General features: G+C 34.5%; 1 protein-coding gene across 2 annotated transcripts in view; it reads left to right on the top strand.

The window, feature by feature from the left end:
- The first annotated feature begins 3241 nt into the window (after positions 1–3241).
- Positions 3242–16993, top strand: part of LOC136838719 (probable E3 ubiquitin-protein ligase makorin-1) — a 36491-nt gene continuing 22739 nt past the window's right edge. Inside the window, exons 1-4 of one of the 2 annotated variants that reach the window (XM_067104147.1) lie at positions 3242–3314; positions 11734–11862; positions 13930–14133; positions 15683–15858. In XM_067104147.1, coding sequence (XP_066960248.1) covers positions 3280–3314; positions 11734–11862; positions 13930–14133; positions 15683–15858 — 544 coding nt within the window. In that variant the 5' untranslated portion in view covers positions 3242–3279. The remainder of the gene's footprint in view (positions 3315–11733; positions 11863–13929; positions 14134–15682; positions 15859–16993) is intronic. The other variant, XM_067104148.1, reaches the window with a different exon arrangement.

Raw genomic sequence — 16993 nt, forward strand, 5'->3', positions numbered from 1 at the left:
TGTGGATGACGGCTATTTCGCCACGTATCACCGATTACAATATTTTGTATGTGCTCGTGAAATCGGAGCACTTCTTTAGAGATAGACCTGAAGACCAAAGATGCTGTTCAACAGATCAAGAGACTGGACGAAAAACGAAGCAAAGACAAGTATTTTTCAGGACAACAGGTGCTTCGGTTGCCCCACACCACCTAGGCCAATGACTCCCAACAGCACACTTGCAAAGTTAATGCTGGGCATACTGAAATCTCATCTGTAGCGTATTATCTTCGATACAGGGAAAAATGTTAATTTAGAACATTACAAAGTTGGAAATAAAACAGATAACAAAGTACCAAAGAAAAAAAATCAGTATGGGAAAAGTGACGTTCTACGATGTAACTCAAGGTACATGGTTGAGTAAAAAGTGCAATAATTGAATGTTGGCAACTAACATCAACAAACACGATGTTTTTACCAACTGTTTAAATGACCTATCAACTTCAAGCTCCTCTGCCCGTATAGGGTTTACAAACGCTAACGATAAAGTCTTCTCACTTTAATCTTGAGAGAACATGTCGAACACAAGCGAAGTCAAGATAGCTCTTGCTAAATGCGAGAATTTACCTATTTTGTACATCGGTTAATGCCACTGTTTGTCCATTGCTACTACTTCTAATAATAATAATAATAAACTATCGATAAGGTACGCGTCAGTCATAATCTCGTGATTACCACACAGGAAGCCGTCACTGGGATTAAGCTCCACTATCTAACATTTTTTCCCCTTTTATTTTTCACATTTTTATCGGGCCTGGACCAGCACTACATATTAAACACCGAAGGACAATGACACAAAGTGAGCAGCTGATATAAAATCTCTCTCTCCATAAGCAAAATCCCACTCATTAATCTTACCTTTAACACCTGTGAAAACGTTTTTCCCGAACACCGACACTGACAGGTGAATATACTCAGTCGCCCAACGTGAACAGGATGACGACCTCTGTCATTTCCAGTGAGAATGAGTCGAGTGTTCGCTTCACTTTCTCCTCTTACTAGTATTCTTTTAAAATAGATATAATTTTTTTCCATTTAGGAAAATAACTTAGTTTCGTAGCAGAGTATATTAACCTTTTATATGCATGTGTAAATGAAAAAAAAATTGAATATAAAGTTCAACGTTTCTATATGAAGGCCACATATCAAAGTATTCGTATCACTGTTTATATTTTTAATTGCATTATTTACATTTTTACTTAAGGTTCATTATACTAGTTGTAGCTATTGATTACATAATAACTTGAAAATTAATTCCAACGTGCACATATCTGCATAAATGCAACTTCTGCTATTTCTTAAACCGATACATGCAATGTTACCGCTGTCCTTTTTATTTAATTTCTAAACGGTGTATTAAATGGGAAAAGGTTATACATATATGAATATGAATACGAACACGAGAGGACATCTGATTCATGTATTATGTGCATAAAATAAACTTTACCATACACATGCAAACCATACAAGTGGCGTGTGTTTATGTCTCGTTACAGATACATATTCTCGTGCTAACGAAAATGGATAATCCCCACTGCGCAGAGTTCGGATAGATATATTTGATTTGCAAGATCTTTGTCTCAGCGTGATACAGTTCTTTGATGTTACGATTTATACTTCCTCCTGACTGATTTCGAAACCTGCTTGCACAAGACTCTTATACCGAGTTGCAAGTTTCTTTATCACTTGTTTCTTCCTTGTAGACATATTTTAAAAAATGCTCTTTCCATCTACCATTTCTGAACAAGTTCGGTGTAATCCTTTATTGTTACATCCATTCGTCTAAGGTGACGAATATTAATGATTCCTTTGTTTCTCAGTTATGCTAATGATAAGGGAGCAACGGTCTAACCGACGTCGTCACTTATAGTAAATGGTTCATAAGCTTTACTGATAAAACTGCACCGTCTCTAGAATAGAAGTGAAAAAAGTCTTTGTTAAATATATATATATATATATATATATATATATATATATATATATATATATATATGTATATATATATATATATATATATATATATATATATATATATATATATATATATATATATATATATATATATATATATATATATATATATAATTTAAGTACGTGGTCAGGAAGTATAAAGTTGTGAGGGACAGTCAGGGGAGAGTTCAAAGACTTAAGAAAAAAAAAAACTGTAAAGGACATCTTACCGCAATCATTTTCTGACCTTTACATTCCTTTATTAGAAGGACTATTCTACCGAAATCATAATCTTCAAAAAAGGTGGGGTGTCGAGTATATATATATATATATATATATATATATATATATATTATATATATATATATATATATATATATATGTAATTATGTATGTATGTATGTATGTATGCATGTATGTGTATATATATATATGTGTCTGTGTTATTGTGATGATTAGCATTCTAATTACCAAGAATCCTGGTCAAATCTACCGAACGCGTTCCATTAAGAATAAGTTGTGCCTGCGTTAATCTAGGCAGTGCATTAGGTACTTGGCGCTTAGATAACTGTAGGGAATCACGACTAGGATGGAAAAGGGCATGGGGGCATCAACCTCATCCCGAAGGACTTGCTGTGAGAAGCGGAAGGCTAATCGTCAGGCAAGGACAAGGGAATAAAAACCATGACTCAAGCTTTCAAAATGATTCTAAAATTAGCCACATAATCTGCAAACTGTACATTCCCTATTGGCTCAGAGTAGGAAAACAAATGTTTTAGCCTCGGGTTTATCATTTTCTTCCTGTTATTTACTTAATGATTTCACGTGCAGCTTCTGGATGACGTCATAGCAATCACACTGAAATTGAAGGCGGAAGTAATACTTAATGATTTTTTCACTGTTCACTCTGAAGCCGAAGCGGTGGCTTTAACCAAATCTCCCTCAGTTCAATCTGATAATTATCTTTCTACGAAACAAAATAATTGAAAACTGACGAAAAGATTATTTATAATTTGTATTTATATTTATATTCATGAAGGTCAGCAAATATATTTAAGATTCGCGCTGGCTTACTAACGTTTGCTATAGTATTATAGTGTTTTAAATGTATTATATATGTATAATATAAAATTTAAAATAATTAAAATGAGTTTAAGATAATTTATATCGAATAAAAATTTTATTTTTATTGAAAAATTAATGTTTTTGTAAACAGAAGAAGATTAAAATGTATCAACATTAGGTACGAACTATTTGTTGTTGGAACTGTTTTCATGTAGGATGTGAAAAATGGCTGAAGGTGGCACTCGTAATGTTTTGTGTCGGTAAGTGTTAATCTTACACGTTTTAGAATACTGTTTTGGACATGGAATAGGTACGAAAGCCGTTTGTGAAGCTTCGTCTAGTTAAATATGTTGAAATTTAACGGAGAACTTGACATACAGAGAAATCTATGCAGAGGTTAATCCCTACGGTAACTTGGTCAACAGTGATAGGCTTAGTGTCTATGACGTAGGCTACGAGACATTTTTGTTTTACATATGTAAAATGGCAAATTTCCTTCAGGTCGTGCCGTGGTGTTAAGTAAACAGGCTATTGTATCTTGTTTTAGCAAGGGATTCCAGATTACCAGAATTCTAGGCTAGGTCAGGCCTAAGCCTAACTTCCCCTGGGGTAGCCAAGGCTGTTGTGAATCACCGATTCCCCTTGGGCCTAAGCCAGGTCATTTGATGGCTAGGCTATGTAAGATTTGGATCCTTGGCTACTGAGGAATAGGCTGTTTAAACGAGTAATACTTTGACATTAGTTTGAAGTTTCTCGAGACTGAGTTCCAGATCTTCGATAAGCTAGTGTGATTGAGTGGCATGTGAAATATCGCCACGCCCTGTTAGGGCAAATTGGCGTGTTAATAGTTGGGTAAATGTAAAAGAGATTGCTGCTCAAAGATATCCTTTATTAATATAATTTTGGTAAAATTTTATAAGTTGCCAATAAGACTCCAGCCGGCCACTTTTTCACGAAAAACCATTTTGGGTTTTTCGTGCAAAAATGGTTAGGAAATAATAGGGCACTAAAAGAGCCAAAAAATACCAACCTATAACATAGGGATGATTACTGGTTACAGTTTAGCCGTATTAGCTATGGAGGGGCGGGGAGGCCGGTATTGTTTTTCCTTATAAGTCATAATTTGATAAATTTTTTATTTATCATTTGCGCATAGTGTTTATGGGGTTCAAAATAACGAGAATGAAGAGCTGTTTTCAAAAATGTAGGTTACAGTTTCATATGTATTGGCAACTTATAAAATAATACTATAATTTTTTGCTAAAGAATGTAGAATAAGGTGTATATAACCCAGTACAGGTGAGATAGGGTAAACGCTCGGGCCCTGGAACACTGCGTCATTCCTCCGATGTTTGGACACTTCCAGAAAATTCATTTGAACGCACCCCCATCAGCATCAGAGAGACTTGTGCCCTCTCGACACAACACGCCGAGACCTCTACGTTCCTATCAAAGTAACATTTTTCTCCTAAATTACAAAATAATAGCATATTTCTGATTAAACAGAGGTTCGTTAAGGTTTAACCATGTGGGGTGCTAACTTACCGACCGTGACACTCTCGAAACTTTTACTTAAAACGCTTTGAAAGTGGACGAGTGACGCCATCTCGATACTTGCCAAGTCACTTGTGTAAACAATCTGCCCATTTCTTGCACTAAATCTGCAAGATATTTGTACCCATAGACGCTGACACTGTTTCCTTGACATCAGTGGTAAACGCTGGCACCTTTGGGGATTGGAAGGGTAACTCTACCGAATGTTTGAGACACCAGAGCGCTAGGTAATATTATATTTAAATAATTATGTAACTAAACACCAGAATAAGGTTATAAATTGAGTAAATGTATTATGTGTTCATTATAATTCATTTGAAAATATTCGTTCTTGGAAAACCAGATTCTTGAGACAAATTTCAACACTTTTGCAGTGAACATTAAGATGTAGCTATTTTTTGTGTTTTCCTATCTTTTTTTTTATTTATTAATATTACATATACTGTATATGTATATCACATACCATACACAGTGTAGGTTTTGTCAAATATGATGGTGTTTTAGTAATAATTTTGGATTTAAAACCTCTATTTCAGTCCTGTATTTTGACGTCATGGCATCTTAACTCTCATACCAATTGTAGATAAATTGTTATAATCAACTTTCTTGCATTTTTGCCAAAGTGGTAACATTCATATGTACACATTACATGTCTCAGAAGTATACGTATTAACATGGACTTAAGTAAATGAAAAGTCCTAACAACAGAATACTACATTTCGATCGTAAACAATTCACTCATGCGTCGTCCGCTCTCGGATGTTTTTGGCAGCCAGATGTACAGTAAGGTTGGAAAATTGTTCCTGCCACAGTTTCACTACTTTGATGGAGTAAAGTACTGTAAACAAACATTCTCATGTATTTTAAGTGGTATTTTGAGTGAATTAAGAATAAAATGTGCATAATTACAATCAAATAAGCACAGTGGAGCTTCAGTTGTTTGTCAGTAAAGATAAAACCATGGATTAAAGGTAAAAATTCATTTTAGTTCAACCACATGACATACAGGAATTCCATGTGTCATATTTTCACTAGTAAAGTATAGGCAACAAAATGTTGTTTTATCATGATGATTACAACTAAATTCTTGAGTAATATCTATAAACATTACATATATACGCAATTAGTATTCAGCACAGTATTAAATGAGCGCTGGGAAGGAAGTGTCCAATTGCCATTCATTTTGTCACAGTATTTTGGGGGGACGCCATATTGGATTCAAAATTGCCTTCAACACCTATTTTACGAAGATCTCACATACTTATTTTAGTTCATAAGGCAGTTGCCAATAGTTCATTTTATTAATGAAGCTTCAATCTTTTGAAAGGTTTCCTTAAAGGTTTAATTTTTGTGTTAATTCCCCAATTAAATATCGAGTGAAAAGTGAAAATTCTGCCACCCATGTGTCTCATGCCCCATCGTTGTGCCCTAATCCTTTATTAGTATAATTTTTTGGCTAAGCATATAAGAATGGATGTATGTCATTCAGTATAGGTGAGATCATCGTTTCTTAATATAAACTTTTGACTAAACAATATAGAAAAGGGTGTATATAATGCAACTTAAGTGACATAATTTGGGAAAGTTACTGGTACCAAACACGGTGCCCCCTGGGGCTTCTGCCATATTTAGTACCAGTCCTTCGGGGATGAACATAAGAGCATGAACAAAAGATGGTCAGTTTCTCATTATCTTGGTACATTTCTCAGGTTATCTCACCTGTACCGCATTATATACAACATTTTCTGTTTTAACCAAAAAAATTACATTAAAAATCGATTTCTTTTTGCAGTAGCCTGACTTATATGCTATATTTTCTAAACAATGTAGCAACCCTTTGTGTATTTTGTAACCTTCACCTTGATCTGAACCACAGGCTAGTCTAATGTATGCCATCTCATACCATACTGCTACCTCTCTTTCTTAGTAGTTGAGTAGCCTAGGAAGAATAGGCAGTAATTCTAGAGAAGAGCCCGACACGCAGATATTGTTTATTGACTCTCAAACGCCGAGCCTCTATTTACAAAAGTGTCCGTCGTATGCCGGCGGCGTTCGGGAGTTAGTGCCAAAGCGGAAAAAAAGTTTTTTCAAAAAATCACAGCACGCTCAGTTTTTAAGATTAAGAGTTCATTTTGGCTCCTTTTTTTGTCATTGCCTGAAGTTTAGTATGCAACCATCAGAAATGAAAAAAAAATATCATTATCATATATAAATATTGGAATATATGACAGCGCGAAAAAAAAATTTTATATATAGTTGTATACAAATCGCGCTGTGAGCAAAACAGTTAAAGCTAATGAGTTATTTTTTTTTTCGTTGTATTGTACACTAAATTGCAATTATTTTGGTATATAACAAATTGTAAAACGATCAAAGCAATACAGAGAAAATATTATCACAAAATGATGCATGAATTTGTAACGCGCGGACGTAAAAACAAGTTTTTTTCTAAAATTCACCATAAATCGAAATATTGTGCTAGAGACTTCCCGTTTGTTGCAAAATGAAGGTAATTGATTGGATATTACAAGACTGTAAGTGTTTTAGCTTACAATTGCAGTTTTCGACCATTTTGGTCGCATTAAAGTTGACCAAAGGTCGAATTTTTTCTATTTATCGTGATTTATATGAAAATATTTCGAAACTGATAAAAGCTACAACCATGAGTTATTTTTTGTTGTATTCTACAGTTATACATTATACCACAAAAAATCTGCTTGGGGCAAAAATGTCATTTTGTTCATGAGACTTACCTGTCAGATATATATGTAGCTGTATTCTCCGAAGTCAGCTATACTGTATATATATCTGCCAGGTAAGTATGAACAAACTTTATTTTATCATTAAAATATAATTTTTCTTCGCTTCCCAGTGGTATAATAATTTTTAAAATCGGCTCATAAATAACCGAGAAAAATTTTAAAAAGTGCAAAAAAATATAAAGCTGAGGTGTCGGCCGTCAAAGTTATAGGCGTGCAAGTAAAACTAAAGTCCTTGACCTCCCTCTACCCTACTGCGTGTACGTTTACCATTCCTCGATTTTCCTCCAGCACTAACCAGCACATGCCTATCTTACACCTTACTACTGCAATCAAGAAGCAAAATTGCCTCGTCAACTGCAGAGCACTCACTGGAGACAGTGGAGAGTACGCAGCACTCCACAAAATGATCTCCTTCTGATGTTTTACTCTTTTGTATCACAAAGACTCTTAATGGCATTCTTGTATCACAAAGACTCTTAATGGCATTCTTATTTCCTTTCGGGAATGAAGAAAACAAATGTTGGAAATATAACTTGCATAATTATGATAAAAATTAATCTACTATATTATTTATTAATTAATTTATATATTAATTACCTTTATTTAAATTATAAATTTACTGAATTTTACTCCAAAGAACTGTTACTTTTAGAAAGTGCCTTGTTACCCCCAGAAATGGCTTCATTACCCCCACGGGGTAATGACCCCCAGTTTGAGAACCACTGCGTTAGAGGTTTGCTAAAACTGACATTGCTCAGTAGGAATTGTTAAAATGCCATAATTCATTATACTGTATGCTCAAAATGACTTAGCTCAATTTGACTTCGCTTAACTTGATCTCGCTCAAACGACTGCACACGTTAATATCCATATTTTTAGTGAAATAATACCAACAATAGCTTATTCACATAAATATAATGAAGACAAAGTACTGTACTTATTTTTTCATTTATTTATTTATTTTTATTTTATTTTTTTGCAAACCTAACACCACTAACAGACAAGACATGAACATTATGGCATTGGTTTAGACATGATAGAAGTTTAAAAAAGGATTCCTCATTGGTTGCCAGTATTTGTCATTATTAAGAATGAAAGAGTTCAGCATAGCAGACTTAATAGTGCATGAACAGCAGTCCTAAGTAATGTGGGTAATCCTTAATCATTATGGTTTATGCTGGATGGTATCTCATTATAGGCTTAACCTTTTGGGATTTTAGGAGTTCCAAAACCTGTCTGTGATAAAATACAAACTGTTTTAGCTTACCAATTTTGACCAAAGGCAATTTTCTTTTATTGCTTGCTATAAATTTGTTCCTTTGGAAGTATGAACCATCTTCTCTTATGTAGGCCTAGGTGTATTCATCACCACCAGCTGGAAATGGTCACTAATGCTAGGTAATAATGTGGTTGATTTGGTGATGGCAATCTTTACCGATGATCGAATTAAAATGTCCTGCTGCACAGTGACACACTCACAAGTTGAAGCTTCTCTCATCTTCATATAATTATTTTTGCTGCAGATTGAGCAGAGTGTCTAATACCCCAACAGTTAGGGGGCTGCTTCAATGCGTGTTCCAGCACAGGACTGATCAAACACTAAAGAACTTTTATGCTTTTAGAATCTATCACAGAATTCTTTTTGGTCATGAAGTTTTGTTTTTATGACTGATTTGAGGGAGGCTGGCTGACTTCACATTGAAGTGTGTTTGTGTAGGCTTTTAACAAACTTGTAATGTTCTGATTTTAGTGTTGCTCAGGTATAACATTGCATTCATGTTTGAAGAACATTTGCTTGACCTGATAAATGAATACAGTTGTGAAAACATTCATCATTACATCAGCCTGCTTTGGTAACAGGAATATACTTTTTTCAACAGGCATGATGGTAGCATATTTCTCTACAGTTTACTGATCCAAATTTTTTATTCCTTCCCTTTTTTGTGCATGTTCTCTCAAATTCTTTCAAGACTTGTAATATGAAGATGATGCTACTAAGCAACCAAATGTCTCAAGATTCACAGTTTGCTTAATCGAGTGTATCATATTTAGAGAGATGAGACTCAAATGATTTAAAGAACAACAAACAGAAGATAACATGATAAGAGTATGCACAAAGGAGCAAAATAAAATTAAATGGAGAAATGATAAATGAGGTTGAATTGTAAAGACATTTAGGAACAGTGATAGCCAGTGCTGATTTTCTCGAGTTGGAATTTAGTGGGACTTGGGAAGGCAAATAGAACAAAGGCCAGGCTGAGTAAGATTTTGAAACAAAATTACATAGGAAAGTAAGAATATATAGTAGTCTCATATGGTCTGTAGTCGTGGAATGACAGTGAAACTGTATACAAAGTATTTTATTGATTTGAGAATAAAATTGTTTGAATCAGAACCCCATGGCTGAATAATTGTTGTTGTTAGCGTATTGAAAATAATGGAATCCTATGTGTAGAATATGTAGGTGAGGTAAAGATGAAAGAGAGATGGAGATGTCTTGGAAATGTTTTTACAGCCTGACCAGCTTTTGCCAAAGGTACAACACAACAATACAGAAGACTGCTAGTTTATATAGTTAGGAAAATGAATTATCTTCAAAGTTTGCATTGTTAATTTAATGAGTTATTGAACACATTTGCCACTGATGTAAACTGAATTTCATGTAGCTGTGTACATTGTTTTGTTTGATATAACTTGCTTTAATTGAAATTTCATTACATTAGAAAGCTTTCCTTCTGTGTAATGTATGGTACTTAAGTGTTTCATTTATATGTTTCACTCCTATATATTTATATACATCATAGTACTATGAGAATACATTTTTTCTATCTCTCCCTCTCTTTTTCTGTACACACTGTTATACCAATAAAAAAATAATGTATCATGAAATTGTCCTTTTAATTCTTTTGTGTTTACTTCTAAGGGACTGTATATTGTTTGCAGGTGTGTGTGTGACAGGTCAGCCTGCTTTGTTTCTTTGGTATCCTTGTTGTTTTGTGACATATGAATAGCTAGTATGTGAAAAGAAAGGAGGCAGTCTACCTTTATTGTTATCTGATAAACTGACTTTACCTTTTTACGACAACATGTAGGAACGTTCATTGTTGGGACCTTTTTTAGAACTATCGTCCACTTTTCAGTTTCATGAGTAGGCCATTTGTGTTTTCCAAAATTGCATTTTTATATTATATATTTGGTAGTGTTTTTATAGATACTGAATAATGCAGATAGTTTAAAATTCAGGACCTTGATTCAGTAGTAATAAGTAAAGTAAGTTTATCTTAATTCTTTCAGTGGGATGGCTTTTTATGTAATCTTGTGATGTTAACTGGAAGGATTTTATAAGTGTTTCACTGGGTTTTATCATGTACTGTATAGTGTCTTGCAAGACAATTTTGTGAAACATCAAAATTACACTTTTTCAAGTCTGTTACCATATGTAGACAGAAAGTTTGTATAGTATCCTTAATGAGAAAGTGTTTTTACTATATGTCATTTTGATGCAAAATAAGATTGATTATTATGCTTTTGAGTTATAGTAGAATTCATTAATTGAAGTTGCAAGAATCTGTTTGATGGTACTGTGCAGTACGTTCTTAGTTAGAAGCCCTCCCTCTCAAAAATGTAAAATCTGTCAACTTTAAGCAAATACTTTGATTCTGTTATATACACATTACCAATTTATGTATTTTTGACTGTTTCTTTTACTTTTTCAACAACCTTTGATTATAGCTTTGTCATATGCTCATCATTTACACTGTACTGAAAATGTTACTGTAGAAAACCATGACCTATGGTATCATGGGTATCACTGCTGGTTTAACAGTGACATTTTATGATTTGTACACTCAGCCCTATAGAGGAAGACATGACTCTGAATCAGATTAAGATGGTCAGCAGATAAGGTCAAGTTCAGGTAGTCTCATCTGTCAACTACTCCACTTGACAAGAGATCCCATATGTAAAACAGTAGTTTTGCAATTGAAAAAATTGAAACATTTTTGGACTGTTGCCCTTATAGTGATTTTTAGATAAATTATTGATGCACACTGTTTCAGTAAGACAGCTAAACATTTGACAGTTGAATAGCACTCTGTACTCTGAGTGCATATCCATGACATGAAGTTATTTAAAGAATGCTAGTAATTAGGGAATGTTGTTAAGAAAGATAAAAGCTATTAAACTGGTTCCCTTTTGTGTAAAAGTCTTGGATTGACACAATTATCAAAATTGCATATATTCAGTCTGTTTTTTATTTCCCCTTACTTTAGCTAGATTGCCCTGAAAATGTAAGTCATTATATTTGAGTAGAGCATTTAGTTAAAATTGGAAAGTATTTCTTATACTTTACCTTTTTTGACAGATACTTCATAAATGGTGCTTGTCGTGAGGGGGACCGCTGCCGTTTTTCTCATAATGTTGATTCAGCTCGACCGTCATTACTATGTAGATATTACGTGAGGGGAACGTGTGCCTATGGGCAAAATTGCAGGTAGACTTTAAATTTTACCAGATCAAAAAATAAAACTTTTATGTAGATGGTTTCATGGCTTATTTGTAAGACATTGGACTGGAATGTTTTAGACATTTTGAAATGCAGTAATGTATTGTGAGTTTTAAATTTTGCATACCACTACAATTGAGTCATTTAAACATTTTGTTTTAAGTCATTGTAACAGTATGCATAGTTTTTCTGTATATTTGACAAAAATTCTCACTATGACATGTGTTTACAATAGTATCACTTCTTGAAAATGTCTGTAATTACAGAGGTATTTAATCTAATGCTTCCCAGATTTTGTATGAAGCTTATGCACAGCATAATGAGTTGTTTATAAACATACTTTATATGTAGTATTCGTTGAAGTGTCCTTAAGCAAGAGGAATTCTTCTTCTTCTTCTTCTTCTTCTTCTTCTTCTTCTTCTTCTTCTTCTTCTTCTTCTTCTTCTTCTTCTTCTTCTTCTTCTTCTTCTTCTAGGCTAAGGAAAACTGCCTAATTCAGAAGAAATTTAGAAACAATGAAAGAACTTTAAAAGAAAAATAAAAAGAATAACAAATAACATAGATAACAAAGTATATAACAAGTAAACTATGGTGTGAGATGTTTTGACAGCCTGCTCAGCAGTGTTGGCGTTTCCTTTTTCGGGATTAGATGTGAAATGGGTTCCCTTCACTCTATTCTGTTTTGTGAACATGAAAGTCATCTGGTGTAGATATTCAACTGTGGCATTTAGCATTCCTGAGCTTTTCATGTTGGTACTTTCATTTTTAGTACTCTGACTAATTGCTCCGTATCCCTTGTAATCACATTCCCCAACCATGTCTGTATTTGAGTTGTCAGTCTTCTGGCCTTGGGACAGCACAGTTCTCTGTAACTTCCTAATTTGTTATATTACATTCCCCCATACTGGCTGCAAAGCATAGCATTCCGTCATCACACTTTTTCAGAAATTTCCCCATTTTCTTTTCAGTGTGCATGCCTGACATTTTGAATGTATCACAAGATTTTTTAATTTAGTTGGATATTTCATTCACCAGTAAATTAGCACTCCTTTCATTGTGCACTGCAATCCAGTGTGTTCCCAGGTAACAGAAATATGCCTCTGGGCAGACTTGCTCTTCTACATGTGCTTCACCTCATTCTCTTGAGAATCCCTGCTCCTTGTACACTTTATTTAGGTATCTTGAGCATCTTTTGTTATACCATCTGTTGAATTTAGCGTTCAGTACTAAGTTTAAATCCTATGCACTTGCCATCTCTTTGCTATGGACACCTAGTCTCCCTGTTTAAGTTACGATTAACTTTGCTTTCCATTTTTCAATCTTTTAAACATTTCTGCAATTGCTTCCTTAGATTTTTCTGTTAATGCCAGATCATCTGCTCTTAACAATTCCCAGGGATCCCAGCTGAACTCCTTTGTAGCTTTCTCAGTTACTGCAGTAAACATCAGAGGATACTAAGTATTATCTCAGATTCATCTAATACACCTCTCATGGTCTTCAACCTAGATCTTTTGTACAATTATAGGTACTGTATATCATTCAATTTTGTACTGTATCTGGTATCCTCTGCCTTCCTGATGTCTGTCTAATTGCTTGTCCTGGTATTCTGTTTGGTGACTTCTGAAGATAAATACCTGTTGTATTATTTTCCTTTTTGCATAGTACTTTGCCTATAATTGTGTCATAAAGACTGATGGGATTTTTATTTTAAGCCAAACTGAAAGTAGTTGGTATTAGCATTTTCCTCTGGTATTTCTCTGGCATCATTTCCAGTGTTTTTACAGGATGCTTTAGCTACATTCCTGTGTAATTACCACAGTGAAGTGCTTCATGTTTTACTTTGTAGATTATTAATTATAGCTTGTATGTAAAGTAATTCATTTATTTATGCTAATACTTGGGGATGAAATTTTGAAATACTATACTGTATTAAGTTTGGTGCTTTCTTTGGCTGTTAAGGATAAAACGCTCTGCTTTATAGTCGCTGAAGTTCTTGAAGGACTTCAGTACCTACGCGTATTTTTACTGTTATTTGAAAATCAGTCTCACTTCCAGGTATGATCACAGTCGAGTAGACCATGGCCATTCAAGTCGTAATCACAGCCACACAGAACGAAATCGGCAGGAGCCAACATCATCTCCTGTGGTCGCTGCGACACCTTCCTCCGACTCTGCCAGTGTAGAGAATATTGAAGGAAGAAGTAGATTTGGTGATAAAACAAAATCTCAGTCTAGTCAACAAAGCAAAGTAGGTTTAAGGTAAGATATCTCCAAAGGTGTGGTTCTTTTCCAATTATTTAGTTTGAAAAACTCATTGAGGATCTTTTTTATGATTAAAGTTTGAGTGCCAAATTGAACTTAATTGTAGATCATTAGTTGATTGTTGTAAGTTAGTTCAGTCATTCACTCATCTAACACAGCTCTCACAGTCTGGTCTTGGATTAAATCTTCAATGGGAAAACTATATTGTCATAATAAAGGACCTTAAAGAAGATCAAGAGCTCATAAAATGTTTATTTTTGTCTGGTGCATAATTCTGTATAAAGTATAATAATTTTTTTTTTTTTTAGAATTCAGTTATAACAAATGTTTTTAATCTCTAAATGGAATCCTGTGGAGGGCTGTCAACAGTAATCCATTGATTATATTCAGTCAAAAGGAATGCCATTTCTTGGCTGTCTCTTGTGTATGACTGACTCATCATTGGGATCTAATTTTCTGTTCTATTTCTGAGGGTAATGGGTTGTGAAATCATAGGTATAAAGCAGGCTGTAAAGAAGGTAAGATAAATTCACATTTTGGTGTGGACTACTACTGCAAATGGAGTGTGTAAGTATAGCTCTAGTCATCCAAATATAACCAAGTTTCCTCTAGTGTATTATATTTTTGTGACATAGTTTTAAGGAGCATTCAGGATAATTTTTATAGTTTTAAGGTGCATTCAGGATAATTTTTATTTTCAGCTTTAGATGTATGTTCAGGTGAAATATTTACACAGGTGTCTCCACAGTTGTTCTTATGCTGTGACTTAAAAACAGTGAATCACTAATATGTGCATTTTGTAGGGCATTTTGGTACTTCAAGCTTATAAGATGTGATTATGCCATTTGCAGCCATGCAAATGTCAGCCCTGAGAGTGTTATGACTGCAGGTATGTTATAGGGTAGTAGGGCTGGTATGAAACAATATTTTTTTGTTACAAAAACATGTTTATTCATTAAGCCCACTAATCATAAAGTGAGTGCCTTCTTCCATTCCCTAGACTATGGCATTTGATCTCTTGGTTCATCAAGTGAGAGTAATGTAAGCAGCATATGTACATGTAGGTCTAGGTATGGCCTTGCATAGTAGGGCCTCTCAAATTTGTAACGCAAATTTTCTTTGTATGAAAATTTTCTGAAGCTTGACTTGATGCTTATTATCTAAAATACTTGGACCAGCACATCCATCTCTAATCATTATTATGTTGGGTGTGGTAGACAAATCCCGTAGATAAATCAATATCTTTGCCTAAGTATTGGCATTTCTTAGAGGGTTACATCTCCCCTCAGAAAGTTGGCTGTGGTCTCTAGGGGCTAAATTGGTTTTTATAGGAGTTAAGTTGGTACACGTGGAAGTTATTCATTGTCAGTTTTTAGGCATTCAAGTTATTTTAATCTGATTTGGCTAGTTATGAAAATATTTTATTCAACTATTGTGTAAGTGTGTTGAGTATACAGTTTGCATTGAAAGATTATGGTAATGTGTATACTTCATGATTTTTTATTTTTTAGCTTTGTAAGCAAAAGAATTTTTTGCCTTTTTTCAGTGTCAGTACCTCTGGAGTGCCCTGCAGTAGTGAGTCAAGAAACATGAGTAACAACACAAGTGAATCCAGTAGACAGAAGACGTTAAGTACACCTCTTGCAGGGAGTTCACTTTCGTCTTCCTGGGTCAATGCACCTGAATTTGTACCTAGAGTTGCCAAAGATAGCAGTGCAAAGCGTAAGTATTGCTAGTTAGTATTTCATATTATTTTTGATAAATCTTACCTACTGTTAAAGTTAGCTTATATCTTTGCGCCATTAGGTGCGATCGGCATACAAAATAAAACAAAACATTTGGCTAACCAGCTAGGACTGGTTCTGTAGTCACCTGTTTCGCACCAGGTGGTGCTGGAATTTTTACGTTCTTGTCAGAATTCTTCATGCCATGTCCTTATGCAGATGGTGTGATTCGGTGTTAGTAAAAATTTTGATGATTTCTGACTAATTTTCCCCTGTACTGTATTGTACTTGTTTTCTGTTTTTGCATTATGTCATTTACAATAAGCAGAGATGAAAGCATAAGATTGTATTGGAAAGAGTTTGTGGAAACCAAATATTTTGGTTGTGCATGGCCTTGTAGCATATATGTTAGCCTAGCTTTTGAGGCACGAGCGTGGTTTTCTTGATGTGAAGATAATAAAGAGTGATCTGATGAGAGGATGAAATTTTATGAAGTAGCAGAAGATGCTTGAGGCCAATAGATTATGTAGACAATTTGTCAGGGCACACCATAAGCCTACTCAGTCCTTTTATATATGTAAGTTACCCAGTTATTACTTAGCTAAGAGTTTCTCTTGCCTCGGCAGCACAAATTAAAAAATTCGTGGGTTAGCACTTCAGTTTAGTGCAGGTGACTGGTCTCACCCACTAATGAGGTTATCAGGAACCGCTCTGCAAGTACTCGTCATTAAGTTTCTGCTGACGCTCAAGTCAACACAGAGCGTCTTTGTTAGCTTTGTTCTTGAATTTGTCAGTCAGAGACCATATTTTGGTGATTTTTATCGCAGATTTCGGGTAGACTTCAAGCTTACAGCATTCAGGACAGCTTTTGATTTTGTTTAAGTTGTCATCTTTCACAACAGTGGCGAATTCATAATCAGTTGTTAACTACCAGTAGCGTAATTTAACTGATGATATCGCCTTTACCAGTGAATGCAAACATTGCGTTCGTTGCTGAACCAGTAATCATGAGTTTTGTACGCTTATCTGCAAGTCTCAGTCTTAATTAAAATTTGAGACTTGCATGTATGATGATACTGTGTGTACTTCATCTTGGTTGGTAAAGGTTAATTTCCTTTTCCGAATAGCGTAAT

The sequence above is a fragment of the Macrobrachium rosenbergii genome, chromosome 5, assembly GCF_040412425.1.
Source record: "Macrobrachium rosenbergii isolate ZJJX-2024 chromosome 5, ASM4041242v1, whole genome shotgun sequence".
Classification (NCBI taxonomy): domain Eukaryota; kingdom Metazoa; phylum Arthropoda; class Malacostraca; order Decapoda; family Palaemonidae; genus Macrobrachium; species Macrobrachium rosenbergii.